This window comes from Salmo trutta, chromosome 21 (genome assembly GCF_901001165.1).
Source record: "Salmo trutta chromosome 21, fSalTru1.1, whole genome shotgun sequence".
Lineage (NCBI taxonomy): Eukaryota > Metazoa > Chordata > Actinopteri > Salmoniformes > Salmonidae > Salmo > Salmo trutta.
Genome location: NC_042977.1, coordinates 20,859,714 through 20,875,120, shown reverse-complemented (window position 1 = coordinate 20,875,120; position 15,407 = coordinate 20,859,714). Strand labels below are relative to the sequence as shown.

General features: G+C 40.8%; 1 protein-coding gene across 2 annotated transcripts in view; it reads right to left on the bottom strand.

Moving 5' to 3' along the window:
- LOC115156911 (vasoactive intestinal polypeptide receptor 2) overlaps positions 1–8,863 on the bottom strand; it is a 31,416-nt gene extending 22,553 nt beyond the window's left edge. For both annotated transcript variants that reach the window (XR_003868346.1, XM_029704731.1), the window contains exons 1-2: positions 8,338–8,863; positions 730–835 (exon numbers count right to left, since the gene is read on the bottom strand). Coding sequence is in view for 1 of the 2 variants with exons in the window: in XM_029704731.1 (XP_029560591.1) it covers positions 730–835; positions 8,338–8,388 (157 nt within the window). In the remaining variant the exon portion in view is untranslated. The remainder of the gene's footprint in view (positions 1–729; positions 836–8,337) is intronic.
- Positions 8,864–15,407: the final 6,544 nt, after the last annotated feature.

Below are 15,407 nucleotides of genomic sequence, written 5' to 3'. Positions count from 1 at the left end.
TGTGAGAAGAGGGACCGATTTACTAAATGTACTACATTTCAGGACTCTAGGTCATATGGGGTGAGGGACGTGATGTTTCAAAGTTTGCAACTTCAATCACCTGTTATGGCATTGCATGAGAGGGTGTGGACTATGGGCCTTTACCATCATGTCAAGTCGCACCGTCCTCGGCCTTACCATCTCACAGTCATTTGCATGTTAAATTTCCTTGCAAGAACAACCGGTATAATGATAATGAACGCCAACAAATACAATAGGGTTTCACCCAGCTTCACTCGCTTGAACCCCTAATTATAGAGAGAATGCTCATAGGCATGAGTTGTAAAACATTCACTATGTACAACATTTACTTCAAGATAGCTAAAGTGCGAGCTATTCAGATTTTAATATTAAGTGCCAATGCATCAAAGGTTTGTGGTCACAATCTGAGTTGTGGCGCTTATCTGGACTTGGAAACACTGTACAACTACTAAAGGTCTTCATTTAATTTGACATTTACGTTTCAAAGGCACTCGAATAGGTGGCATTTCATATTTTTGTTTAAAAGTTTCATTCAAGTAATTTAGTTGAGTGACCGAAAAATCTATGTAGCTTGTAATCTTTCCCCATTAACCAAAATATGCAGTCGGTTTCCATTCCCGAAATATTCAGAAATCTATTTTCACCCCATGGTTCCTTCTGTCTGATGAGAAGAGATGAATGTGAAATCAAAATATTCTGTGATGTCACCTTCGGAGTAATTTGAAGATTCTTGGTCCCTCAGCTTCACAAGACATTCTTCCTGGTCTGTTTCAAGCTCCAAGAGGAAGTTACATGTTGGATGTCTTCCACTCACCTAAAAAAAAATGCAATATAAGTTTTATTAAAATGAATTGAATCGTATTTTGAGATCATATTAAAGAGATCAATTGTATAGTAGAAAGAAAGGTGTAGTTCATTTATGTTGTAGATTCAATACATTTTTCACAGGACATCATATATTTTCTTAAGCAGCAGAATGCAGGGAAACACCAGTGAACAAGACATCCACAATATCAGGGACGGGTTATACATCAGCTGTTATACATCACATAAATCGAATCATGTTTTAAATACATTTATTTTATGTTTCAAAATGACACAGCAGTTCATGATAACAACACCTTCCTAACTATAGAGTTTAGTTGAGAGAGAGAGAGAATGAATGAATAAATAAATGAATGAGAAGTTTGACTGGAGGAGAGAGATTCCCATTAGAGGTAGAATGAAATAGATTATGAGAAAAATTGCTAAACCTTTCCCATGAGTAAATGGAGAAGATGGATAGAATAACCAATATGTTTATGCATCATGACGTTCCACACTAAACAACCAGTGTTAGTATATGGTTTTGGGAGATAGGACGGTAGGGAATTCCTTGACAAACACTTTCAGCATCCTAAATGGGAACTGTAGATCCCCTGAAGGGTTTCTGACATGTGATGACGTGATGACGTACAGTATGTGTGGCTGTGTGTTGACGTTGTGTGTGAGTGGGTGTGCATGTGTGGGTGTGTTAACCACGTTAGCCCTTTTCTGGAGGATTCAAGTGCAGTAAAAAGATGATGATGGCCTGAGTGTAAAGAACAGAATAGTCAAACTGGGCATTGTGACATCCTGAGGTGTGCTGGAGGACGAGAGTGGCCTGAAAACATGACTGAACATCAGAATGAACTGTCGTTTCTGAATTGATCCATTCCCTGCCAGGAGAAACAATTGGCATGTCACAGAAAGGGTGAGAGACACACTGTGTGCTGCAGAGAGCACACCTCAGGGGGCACACACACAGCACCAAGTAGCATTGTCAGAAGCGTTAACAAGCAATCGGGGGCACCAAGCAGAAGAGACCTCACACCCTAAATCCTGCATCCAAAATGCATCCCTATTCTCTACATATTGTACTACTTTTGACCAGAGCCCTATGGGCCAAAGTCAAAAGTAGTATACCTGTCATAGTTGTCGTAAGGAGTGGATCAAAATGCAGTGGGTAAAGTGCTCATCTTAATTTTATTGAAATAACGTGAACACTTAAACAAAAATAACAACATGACAAAACAGTTCCATAAGGCACATAGGCTATACAGAAAATAACCACCTACAAACACAAGTGAAAACAAACACAACTAAATATGGCCTCCAATTAGAGACAACAACAACCAGCTGCCTCTAATTCGAGGTCATTGACAAAACTAACATAGAAATAGAAAAGCTAGATAAACACATAGAAATAGATAACATAGAACATAAACCCCGAAACACACAAAACAAACACCCCCTGTCATGCCCTGAGCAAATTACAATAACAAATAACCCCTTTTACTGGTCAGGACGTGACAGTACCTCCCCCCCAAAGGTGCAGACCCCGAATGCACCTCAAAACAAAAACCCCACAAAAAAATAACCCCAAACTTAAAGGGAGGGAAGGGAGGGTGGCCACCGTCAACGACGGCTCCCGTGCTACACCCCCCCCCCCCCCCCCCAATCCTCCAACTACGAAGGTGGCTCTGGCTCCGGGCTTAGTCCCCATTCTAACCTGCCCACCCTCGCTGAAGGCTCAGGGCTGTAGACCACTGCTGAAGGCTCTGGGCTGAGGTACGTCGCTGGAGACCTCGGGCTGAGGTGCGTCGCTGGAGACCTCGGGCTGAGGTGCGTCGCTGGAGACTCAGGGCTGAGGAGCGTCGCTGGAGACTCAGGGCTGAGGAGCGTCTCTGCAGGCTCCGGACTGTGGGCCGTCTCTGCAGGCTCCGGACTGTGGGCCGTCTCTGCAGGCTCCGGACTGTGGGCCGTCTCTGCCTGGCTCCGGACTGTGGGCCGTCGCCGGAAGCACTGGACGGGGAACTGTCGCTGGAAGCTCTGGACGGGGAACTGTCGCCGGAAGCTCTCTACGGGGAACTGTCGCCGGAAGCTCTGGACGGGGAACTGTCGCCGGAAGCTCTGGACGGGGAACTGTAGCCGGAAGCTCTGGACGGGGACTGCGCACTGAAAGCCTGATGCATGGGGCTGGCTTAGGAGGCGCCAGACTAGTAACCCGCACCACATGGCTAGTGTGAGGAGCAGGAACAGGACGTACTGGGCTGGGCAGGCGCACTAGAGGTCTGATGTGTGGGGCTGGCTTTGGAGGCGCCAGACTAGGAACCCGCACCTCAGGGCTAGTGCGAGGAGCAGGAACAGGACGTACTGGACTGGGCAGGCGCACTGGAGGTCTGATGTGTGGGGCTGGTTTTGGAGGCGCCAGACTATTGACACGCACCTCAGGGCTAGTGCGAGGAGCAGGAACAGGACGTACTGGACTGGGCAGGCGCACTGGAGGTCTGATGTGTGGGGCTGACTTTGGAGGCGCCAGACTAGGAACCCGCACCTCAGGGCTAGTGTGAGGAGCAGGAACAGGACGTACTGGACTGGGCAGGCGCAAACTGTTTGACAGTTTTGACCAGATTTTTGTCCGTTTTTGGAAATAATCTTTATTAATCATGAAATTATAAAAAATATTAATAACATTCCATCCATGAGGACAAAGAGAGCACTTTTGATCATTGACTGCAGGAAAGGGCTACATACAAAATGCTGAAGTATAGAGCTAATTTAAACGTTTTAGCTTAACTGTCCAAATAAATACTTAGGACAGTGCATATATGAAAAAGGGTTCTGTTTTGGACACAGGCAATGACTAATATGACTTCCGGACTCTTCTAAGGCAAACACACAGAACTACACTACACTCACAGTAGAAGACGCATTCAAAAGAAACTACATCGCACTTGAAACAGAATGTTTCCCCTGGCTGGCTAGGAAGGGTATTGAGGGCACTGCTACCTTTCGTGAGTGTGCAGTGAGAGAGGAGATATTGACTCTCACACCCGGGACTCTCACAGTTTCGCCCCAAAATGGCAGTGATTGTCAGGTCAGTGGTGGGAGCATCTATCTCTGAGAGAGAGTCAATGACCCACTCCCAGTCAGCTAAAGGGCCTTTTAAATGAAGCTGCACACAACACACCACTAATTACTGGGTTTACTAACTGTCGCCTAGGCCGTTACAACTAGGCTCTGTCCCTAATGGCATTCTATTCCCTTTAAAGGGCACTATTTAGTGCACTATTTAGGGAATAGGGTGCCATTTGGGACATAACACCAATGTGTGTAGCTACCAATGATTGCAGCAGCAATCCCATCCACTGTATGTTTTGCTAAAGCTAATATATTTTACCGCTTCTTTGCTCCACCAAATTGTGGTACACACACATTAAATTGGAAGGCCATTGGCGGTGGACGATATTGCTCTGATTAATTCCTAGTATTCTGTCAGAGAGAGAGAGAGGAAGTGCAGAGTATTTAAGACATCTTAGTAAGTGCAACGCAACGCAGACCTTCAGGCTAAAATGTGAGAGCCTAACATTTTGATATGAAATGTATTGCGCTGCTATTACTATACCCCACAGCTGATTTGTAACTAACAAAGCTAAAAACACTGAAGCACTGGGGACACACAGTAAGCCTTTGCACTTCTTATGCATAAACAAACTTCACAGCTTTTTATTTAATCATCCTCTATCCAAAAATATGTTTTGATTCCTACAATAATATTAAATAAATCCATAATATTCATCACCTTCCCCTAACAGATGAATCTGTGTCCAGTGATGCTCTGTAAACGGTTTATCTGTCTATAGCCAGATGGACTTGTGAACCCAAGACTGGTACATAGCAGCTTTACACTAATCATACTGATTTGGCACACACCGTATTAAATCTGTGACATAATAGTAATTCATTCGATGAAAGGCAGTGGCTAGAACTTGCTATTTCACAATTCACATTGACCTGAGACTGCATGGGACTTGCTTTTGTAAAGCACAACGAGGTGAGATTAGAACGCGCCGACTATTGAATGAGACAGCCTGACTTTGTGTTTGACGGATCCAACATGCTTTAACCATTTTAATTAGCTGTCATGTCATGGACAGGACACTTGCACATCTAGACAGCTGTTGATCATGATCTGCTGATTGGGATCTTTGGAAGTACAGGATAATGATGAGAGTCTGCTACTTACCTGCACAGAGTACATTTTAGAAATGAAAAGAGAAGGCCAATTACTAGGTCTGGTTTTGAAATTATCTTTGTAGCCGCTTACAGACAGCGCATACAAATGATGCTCAGATAGGTATTTCTGTACAGTACAATATGTCCTCCATATCATCGATATCGTCGATATCAAAGTAAGCACTGTGTGTTGTATTAAACATTAACACATACTGTATACTGTAGATTATATGTATACTGTAGATGTAGACTACCTACATTATTAAGAGCTTCTGTACTTGCCTCAACATACAGTGCTTAAGTTTTTCTATGAAATTACACCACTGTAGAGAGATGGGGTGTACATATAAAATACATCAACATTCTCAGTAGCTACTGTACTTGTTGAATTTCTATACAAATCCATATTAATATGTGATAAATCAATAATTATTTGCTGATTTTTCTAAACACAATATCCAGAAAAAGCTCTGCTTTCATCAGGTTGGTGGAGGAGAACTATCATGACATAAAATACACAAAATATTCAACTTCTTTTGAGAGAGGGGTTCATTCGTACTGGCAATAGTCCTGCCCTCTAGCACTATGTGAAGATAGGGCAAAGCTGGGGAGTCTATTTGTATCAAGCACATCGGCACTATACCAAACCAAAAGGTGTAAAGGCCTCGGTACATGAGGTCTCGCTACAGCATGTTCTGAACAGATAGGAGCACCGGTGTGCTACAGACACTGAACATGCCTGAGGTGCATTACAGCATATTAGGTACCAGTGTGCTAGCCTGGTCTCAGACCTGTTTGTGCTTTTGCCAACAGCATTGCTCCTTGTCAAGCCAAACAGCATGACAATGAGTGACAAAGTTGCTAGCATGTTAGCACAAACAGACTGGCACTCGGGCTACCAGCGTGCTATAGAGAACAAACCTGTTGCGATCTGCTTGCCTAATCAGATGGTGAAGTCTGGCGTGTTTCAGGTGACCCATATTAAGTGTGACTTGAAGCAAAGTAAAATGTACTAGAATAGGGTTTGAAAAAAATCTGTAAGTCTAAACTGTTAGACCATGCAGACAGTCCTATTTTACTCGTTTTCAGAGTTGAACATCTTGTGTGAGAGGGCTTCTACCATAGAATCTCTATGGCTTCTACTTTCCAACTTCTTGTGTAATGTTGTGATGTTAACAACAAGAGTATTTCTAGGTAAATCATTCTCACGAGTCACATCATTACATCAGAATAGAGTCGAACAGACACTGAACAGCTGCTATCTCTTGTTCTGATGGGTATAAACTCATTACATGCACTATGGGGCCAGACTCCCATTCACACCTGTGTCCCGATCACTCTGCCACACATTGGGGGCACAGCCAACACAGACACAGCATTGCATGGATAAATTCCATAGAGGTAAATAGAGGACTCTCATGCCCAAAAGACGGTTTTAGCATGGGCTGCGCCATTGAGGACTTTCACCATTTTCAAGTAGTCAACAGGGTGGGAATTCCTATGGGTTAAGGAAGGGTCACAGAATTCCATCCAGGTCATCAGGAGGGATCAGCCAATGAATTATACTTTTGTGCCAACATTCCAAAACTGTGGTGGCAGTAAATCAACAACCTTGGCTTTATCTTTTATCCTCGTCTTTTCAGTTTGCTGCAGCTAGCGACTGGAACGAGCTGCAACAAACACTCAAACTGGACAGTTTTATCTCAATCTCTTCATTCAAAGACTCAATTATGGACACTCTTAATGACACTTGCGGCTGCTTTGCGTGATGTATTGTTGTCTCTACCTTCTTGCTGTTGTCTGTGCCCAATAATGTTTGTACCATGTTTTGTGCTGCTACCATGTTGTGTTGCTCCCATGTTGTTGTCATGTTGTGTTGCTACCATGCTGTGTTGTCATGTGTTGCTGCCGTGCTGTGTTGTCATGTGTTGCTGCCGTGCTATGTTGTTGTCTTAGGTCTCTCTTCATGTAGTGTTGTGTTGTCTCTCTTGTCGGGATGTGTGTTTTGTCCTATATTTCATTTATATTTACTTTTTTTTCCCCAGCCCTCTCCCAACAGGAGGCCTTTTTCCTTTTGGTAGGACGTCATTGTAAATAAGAATTTGTTCTTAACTGACTTGCCTAGTTAAATAAAGGTTAAATAAATAAATAATATAAATAAATTATACCTGTTCAAACAACACACTCCAGGTGGCGGTATGCACCTTTTCAGTTTTTTTACCAACGCATAGACGGGCTGATTGTTTAGCAACAAAACCGATGTGTCTTCAACTATGGGGCAAAACAGAAGGGCTTGGCTTAGATTGTTGACAACATGTAAACTATATTTCGTATCCAATGTTTATTGAAAACATAAATACATTTTCACAATGAACACTTGTCTCTCAAGTACATTGTTACAATTGTTGGTTGGCTAGGTAGCGAATTTTGCCGATATTGGCATAGACATGACATCAGTCAAATTACCTCAAAACAAGACATGGTATCAAGAACAAGATAAAACTAGCTGAAACGAGCCACCAACAATTCCGCACATGGCAGCTTCTTGTCATTGTTGCTAGCTATCTGGCCATCCAGAATCACAACAACACACAGACTAATGCTCATTGAAGCGTATACCGTTTTTCTTGACATTGTCAGCTAACCCATCAATAGAAGTATAAAAAATGTACTTCTTAAAAATGGAGATTGCCACAATGGCGCTGCCCATGCTCTCACAGACACCATAATGCGACAGATACAATATTATGTCCTCTAACTATATCTATGGTCAATTCAGAGCAGTCCTTGAGGGGTAGATAATGAGGATGCTAGTTAGCTGAAAGAAGAAATGACCTAGTCTAGAATTTGACCTGTAAAGTGGATAAAAAGGAAGAGGGCACTCCAATGTCAGCATTATGGCAAAATCTTGATGTTTTGAAGAGCACAACCCTATGCATTACTGCTATGTGTTTATATCATATCTCTTTGGACTGTGAAAAAGTATGCTTAAATCAAGAGCTGAACTACTGTAGACTGCAGAGAGCACTATGTTGTAATAAATTACAACACAGTAGTGTACACTGAACAGTTGCCTATACCCTATATCGACAAAAGCCTATTAGCAAATGCACCAATCATACTGCCACACATTTGAGGTACATTTCTGTTATGTCTTTATATTTATTATATTTCATATTTTCAAGCATTAGAAAGCCCTTCTCTGCAATCCTTGTGCGCATTTTGATCATCACGCATAACACGAAATATAAAATAAAAGTATTGTTGTGTCACACTTACCACAGACAGACACGTTGATAATGACAGAATAAAAACAATCAAATATGTCATCTTAAATTCGTCGGTCACCTGCCTGTTCTTCTAAAAGAGAAAAATCTGTTTAAAACTGATGCCGGACTTCATTGATGAGAGGTCGTAATCCCATGTAAGTGACTAAGAGTGTTTTATTGAGAAGAAAAATCTAATATCCCAAGATTTAAAAGTAAAACCAACCAGCTATGAACATGGCTTAAATATTTTGATTTGTCAAATCCAAATACTTGACTCAGAGAGACAGAGAAAAAAACGCGCACTGCTTGTTTGTCCGCCCGCACTTCTTTGGCACCTCTTCGGGTTGTTGGGAAGTCAGAGGTCTGCAGCAGACGTGTCAAATATTACATTGAAAGCTTATTTAGTAAGGCCCGAATCACCGAACTGAGCTTGAAATTTAGAAATGTCATTTCCCTGAAGCCATCAAACCCGAGAACCATCTGCACGCACCGGACAATAGTACAGCAGCACGCGCGTCCGTGGAGGGACGCTCCTTTCTCCTTGTGAACTTCGAAATGACTGAAGTCAGCTCTGCGCTGTTGTTACGCAAGGCAATAACGCGTGCACATCAATACAAAAAGGATATTGACCTCAGCTTCTAATCAGCTGATCGTTCAGGCTACTAACCACGCTCCCTTCATTTCTTGGATTTCTAATTTGGATTTTGTATACAACATGCCTAGCCTACAACACATAAATAACAGCATACTTATCGTAAATTATTTGTGTAAATTCACTTCCATGAAAGTAAGTTTCACTCATTTGATAAATAATGTAATAGGCCATCATCCAGGATAATAAAAAAATGTGTTCATTATGGAAATGTCCCCTTCTCTTGAACATGATTTACTGTTCAAAGCTGAGCTTTGTGTGATAGTGAAGGGAAACCAAAGTGACAGCACGCAAAGCCCAGAGCAAAGTCGACAGAATGATGACGAAACAATTCCTAAAGATGTATGTGATGCACAATGTTACAACAGTACCTGAGGAGATCCTCCAACAGCAATGTTTCCATTTTCAAGCCAAACTCACAATCCACATCTCAAATGAATGGACTAAAGGTGTGTTTCAAGTACTTAAAAGATAAGGGGAAAAAATGTAAGGAAATTTCAGATGCAATACATTTCACCTCTAAATAGCAGCAGCACTGCTTTTCTCAACAGGACAATATCCTGTAGTTGTCTACTCCACTCACTCCACCCTCCACCCACTGCAGCCAACTAATCATGCATTCATTCCAAGACCTCTTTTTTTGCTGAGCTCTGATGCCACTTTGCACTGGCCCTTGTGTACTCCATAAACATGGGATTCAATTAAGAAGATAGTTTTTTCCTTTTTATGGTTTGAGTGCCAGTACCTGCTTAACCTAGTTATTTATTTATCTTACATCCTGGCCACCATTCACCAAAGACCCTTTCACCTCCATGGTTCACTCTACACACCTTACACAGGTCCATCCATAGTGGGGGTCTCCATTAGTCCCCTGGTCACTGATGAATGTGATAAGCAGAATAATATTTCCAAGGGGAATGGTAGGAGACAGTAGAGCCTTCGGTTTTCCATGTGGAAGAAAGGGGATGTCGGAGGCATCAGTGTAACATTGTTTGTGGAGCTGAAGCAAGGCAGCAAGAACTGCAGAGGTCAGTGTAGCAAACCTCACAATGTACCCATCATTACACTTTTCTGAAGGACAGGCTGTCTATCAGCAATGTTTACATTAGCATATAGGTATTTCATTTACCTTGAGTGTACTGACCAGAATTCTATTTTCCCAGTGGTGGAAAAAGTACCCAATTGTCATACTTGAGTAAAAGTCAAGATACCTTAATAGAAAATTACTTAAGTAAAAAACACCCAGTAAAATACTACTTGAGCAAAAGTATAAAACTATTTCAATTTAAATATACTTTGTATTAAAAGTAAAAGTATAAATAATTTCAAATTCCATATATTAAAAAGCACCACTTTTTAAAATGTTTATTATGGATAGCCAGGGAAACACTACAACATCATTTAAAAACAAAGCATGTTTGTTTAGTGAGTCCGCCAGATCAGCGGCAGTAGGGATGACCATGGACGTTCTCTTGATAAGTGCGTGAATTGTACAATTTTCCTGTCCTGTTAAGCATTCAAAATGTAACAAGTACTTTTGGGTGTCAGGAAAAATGTATGGAGTAAAAAGCACATTATTTTCAATAGGAATGTAGTGAAGTAAAAGTTGTAAAAAATATAAATAGTAAAGTACAGATACCACAAAAAACTACTTAAGTAGTACTTTAAAGTATTTTTACTTAAGTACTTTACACCACTGTATTTTCCCCAACATTTAACAGATAATGACCCATTACAGCGTAGTGACAGAGTTGAGTCATATGTTCTGGGAGTGTATATTACTGTGCGAATATTTAACATATAGCCAATCAGATTACATAGAATGAGTACTTTCAGATGTAAAAGCCATCAAGATTCTGTTTTTAGGTGTAGTGTAATATTTACTCACAGCAGGAGATACATTTCGTAGCTCAATTTCATAGTTCCAATGAAATTCATCCCCATATTTTTCGATCAATTCCACTTCCCGGCAGGTGAGTGTTCCGTTTGTGTGACCTAGACTAATCTGTAATATGATTGGTTTGACCCAGATGATGGCTGCATACATTAACTCCAACATGTGGGATTTTTTCCAGTGGTAAAGCAGTACATGGGAGGTTATTTCATTTGAAGGCCTGTCAGCAGTTAGCACTAGACAACGGGGACATTTCAATCATTTCACAAGTTTGTCTCTTTGATGTGCAGTGTTTCGCCTAGGATTTCTTTCAGCAGTGGTACTAGCGTAAACGCAATGACATGCTAGATGTTCCCATAGACCTACAGTCGTTGAGCCAACGTCTAACCATTTAAAAGAATGTGTCAGCAGAAATATACGGTTGAAGTCGGAAGTTTACATACACCTTAGCCAAATACATTTAAACTCAGTTTTTCACAATTCCTGAAATGTAATCCCAGTAAAAATTCCCTGTCTTAGGTCAGTTAGGATCACCATTTTATTTTGAGAATGTGAAATGTCAGAATAATAGTAGAGAGAATTATTTATTTCAGCTTTTATTTCTTTCATCACATTCCCAGTGGAATCAATTAGTATTTGGTAGCATTGCCTTTAAATAGTTTAACTTGGGTCAAACATTTTGGGTAGCCTTCCACAAGCTTCCCACAATAAGTTGGGTGAATTTTGGCCCATTCCTCCTGACAGAGCTGGTGTAACTGAGTCAGGTTTGTGGGCCTCCTTGCTTGCACATGTTTTTTCAGTTCTGCCCACAAATCTTCAATAGGATTGAGGTCAGGGCTTTGTGATGGCCACTCCAATACCTTGACTTTGTCCTTAAGCCATTTTGCCACAACTTTGGAAGTATTCTTGGGGGTCATTGTCCATTTGGAAGACCCATTTGCAACCAAGCTTTAACATCCTGACTGATGTCTTGAGATGTTGCTTCAATATATCCACATCATTTTCCATCCTCATGATGCCATCTATTTTGTGAAGTGCACCAGTACCTCCTGCAGCAAAGTAACCCCACAACATGATGCTGCCACCCCTGTGCTTCACGGTTGGGATGGTGTTCTTCAGCTTGCAGGGCTCCCCCTTTTCCTCCAAACATAACGATGGTCATTATGGCCAAACAGTTCTATTTTTGTTTCATCAGACCAGAGGACACTTCTCCAAAAAGTACGATCTTTGGCTCCACGTGCAGTTGCAAACCGTAGTCTGGCTTTTTTTATGGCGGTTTTGGAGCAGTGGCTTCTTCCCTGCTTAGCGGCCTTTCAGGTTATGTTGATATAGAACTTGTTTTACTGTGGATATAGATACTTTTGTACCTGTTTCCTCCAGCATCTTCACAAGGTTCTTTGCTGTTGTTCTGGGATTTATTTGCACTTTTTGCCTCAAGTAGGTTCATCTCTAGGAGACAGAATGCGTCTCCTTCCTGAGCGGTATGATGGCTGCGTGGTCCCATGGTGTTTATACTTGCATACTATTGTTTGTACAGATGAACGTGGTACCTTCAGGTGTTTGGAAATTGCTCCCAAGGATGAACCAGACTTGTGGAGGTCTACAAATTTTTTTCTGAGGTCTTGACTGATTTATTTTGATTTTCCCATGATGTCAAGCAAAGAGGCGCTGAGTTTGAAGGTAGGCCTTAAAATACATCCACAGGTACACCTTCAATTGACTCAAATGATGTCAATTAGCCCATCAGAAGCTTCTAAAGCCATGACATAATTTTCTGGAATTTTCCAAGCTGTTTAAAGGCACAGTCAACTTAGTGTATGTGAACTTCTGACCCACTGGAATTGTGATACAGTGAATTATAAGTGAAATAATCTATCTGTAAACAATTATTGGAAAAATGACTTGTGCCATGCACCTAAGTGTATGTAAACTTCCGACTTCAACTGTATATATATATATATATATATATATATATATATATATAAAATTTAGCAGCAGTGGTCCACCACTGATAAATGAATACAGGGGAAACACTGATATGGAGTCCTGGGGTGACGTTTGCTACTTTCATTGACAAACTTCCAAAATTTCTAACATGTAAACTAGACACTAACCATGATCAATAGGTCAGTCAGCCTAAAACAATTAAATCCTGAATGCCTTACCAACCACCTTGCATCACTAGAGTTTGAACTTTTGAAGACTTTCCTGGTATTCGACTTGATGCACTCATTTAAACACCAATTGTATGGGGACTCTGGAATCACATGTCAATCGTATGGGGACTCTGGAATCGCATGTCAATCGTATGGGGACTCTGGAATCGCATGTCAATCGTATGGGGACTCTGGAATGGCTCCATTAACCGTGTTATACTTGTAACGCCCCAAATAGTTTCACCTAAAAATAAAAGACAAGATGTGAGCATCAAAAAGAACATTCAATCAATAAAATGTTAGCTAGTCTGTGAAAAGAAAGATAACCCACTGAAGGCTCAAACATAGAACTTCACAAATACCCAAAACGTGGTGTCATCCGTTTCTCATTTATTTTATGCCAGTAATTCAGCACTTATAGGTTATAATCATAGGAGGCCCATGAAGTTAGTCAGTTCAGTGAAATAAATTAGTTTTAAAAGTTGAGCTTAGCTTTGCACAATTTCCTTAATTAAAAGATATGATGACGTGTCATTTCAAGACTTAACTCACCATCACTGTCGATTTTGAAAAGTCAGTCATTATTCTGTTGGAATTCCACCACTGAAAGACAAGAAAGAACATAAATGCAAAGTCATACGAATGAGCTCAATGCCATAATGAGGAATACAGTAGTAGTTGTTGTGCTTGTTGGGTCAACATTACATGAGTAGACTTATTATTTGTAGGCCTGTTACAACATACAAACTACATTTCCTTCAAATAATCCTTCCTTAAAATGAGGAAAAGTGTTAACTTGACCCATTTAGCCAAATAATTGCTTCCCCTGGAAAGTGAGGCAGCTCAGGGAACATGGGTCATCTCCTTTCTGCACCATCTGCTGTCATGGCTGTGCTACAAGTGTTAAATTTCATGTTGTATAATGACAAAATCTGAACAGTTCTCATGCCTGATGTTAGTGTATATTCATTTTGTTGGTGCACGTGCCTTTTTTAATGCTGACTTCCTTCTCCTCCTGTATTCCCCCTCATAATCATCCCTTGCCTCTTTCCCTGTTTACTATACTCATGTGGAAGAGGTATGTTACAGTACAATTGTCCATTTAAATTAATCATAAAATCACAAATAATGTGTTTATATGGTTTTGACAGTGTATTATAATGCTTTCCTACCAATATATTGTGATATCTATGCATTTCATGCATTAATTAACTGTATCTTGTAATGTGCCCCTACTGTACATGTTAGCTAGCTATTGTACTTTCTACTGTAGGCTCCGTGTCTTCATTGGACTAGCATGGCTATTCATGTGCACTTTTGTTGTTCATTTGTACTTTGCAGAGGAGTTGGCATATAAGGGCAGCACAACATTTTGGTTTATGGAAGTTTTTCCTTTTCTTATCAGAGAATAAAATATCAACATCAACCCTGATCCTATGGTCATACATAAGCCGATCAAAACATAACGCAAAGGCAATCTACACCAGTCACAGCTGGAAGGTTTTCCCTGTCTCACTGAATCTGGGTTCCTCAATTTCATAATTTTCCCAAAATCTAAGGATTTTTGCCCAAATATGTGTCTGGGGGACATGTTGTTTTAGTGTTCCTGAGACAAAAATACTATGGCTTTAGGTTTTGTTGCTTTACATTATTGACTATTGCTAAAAGCTTTTGGGAGTTAGTTCAAAAATATTTTCCAATGATTAGGTAGTGTATAAACATATTCATCGCCCCAAAATGTACTTAAAAGGACTTTTCAGATACAGTATTTAGACTAAACATTCAATTCAATCCAACATCCAATTCAGACTCTCATTTTGGAAGGTATCCATATTACTTCAAGCTACCATTTACATAGAAGCTGTTTACCATTCTCATCATTTAAATCTCAGTACAGCACATCTGAAGCATATTCACAAAATGACCTAGCACAAAACCTAATAATAAATGACTAAATATGGAGCTATCTAACATAGCTAACATTCCAAGAGGGTTCAATGTTTATTTTAGCAAAGTACTAAACCATAAACAACACCCTTTTATCGTCTATTTAACAGCTCAATACCAGGTGGTGTCAGAGGAAAGCCCGGAAAATTGCCAATGACTTCAGCCACCCAAGCCATAGACTGTTACTCTGCTACTGTCCTGCTGTCTACCTGAGCATCGGCTCTCAGATCAACAGGCTCCGTGACATCTTCTACCCCCAAGCCATAGACTGTTACTCTGCTACTGTCCTGCTGTCTACCTGAGCATCGGCTCTCAGATCAACAGGCTCCGTGACATCTTCTACCCCCAAGCCATAAGACTGCTAAATATTTAATTCAATGGTTACCCGGACCATATCTTGCACTGACTATGCACACTCACAAGACTATACA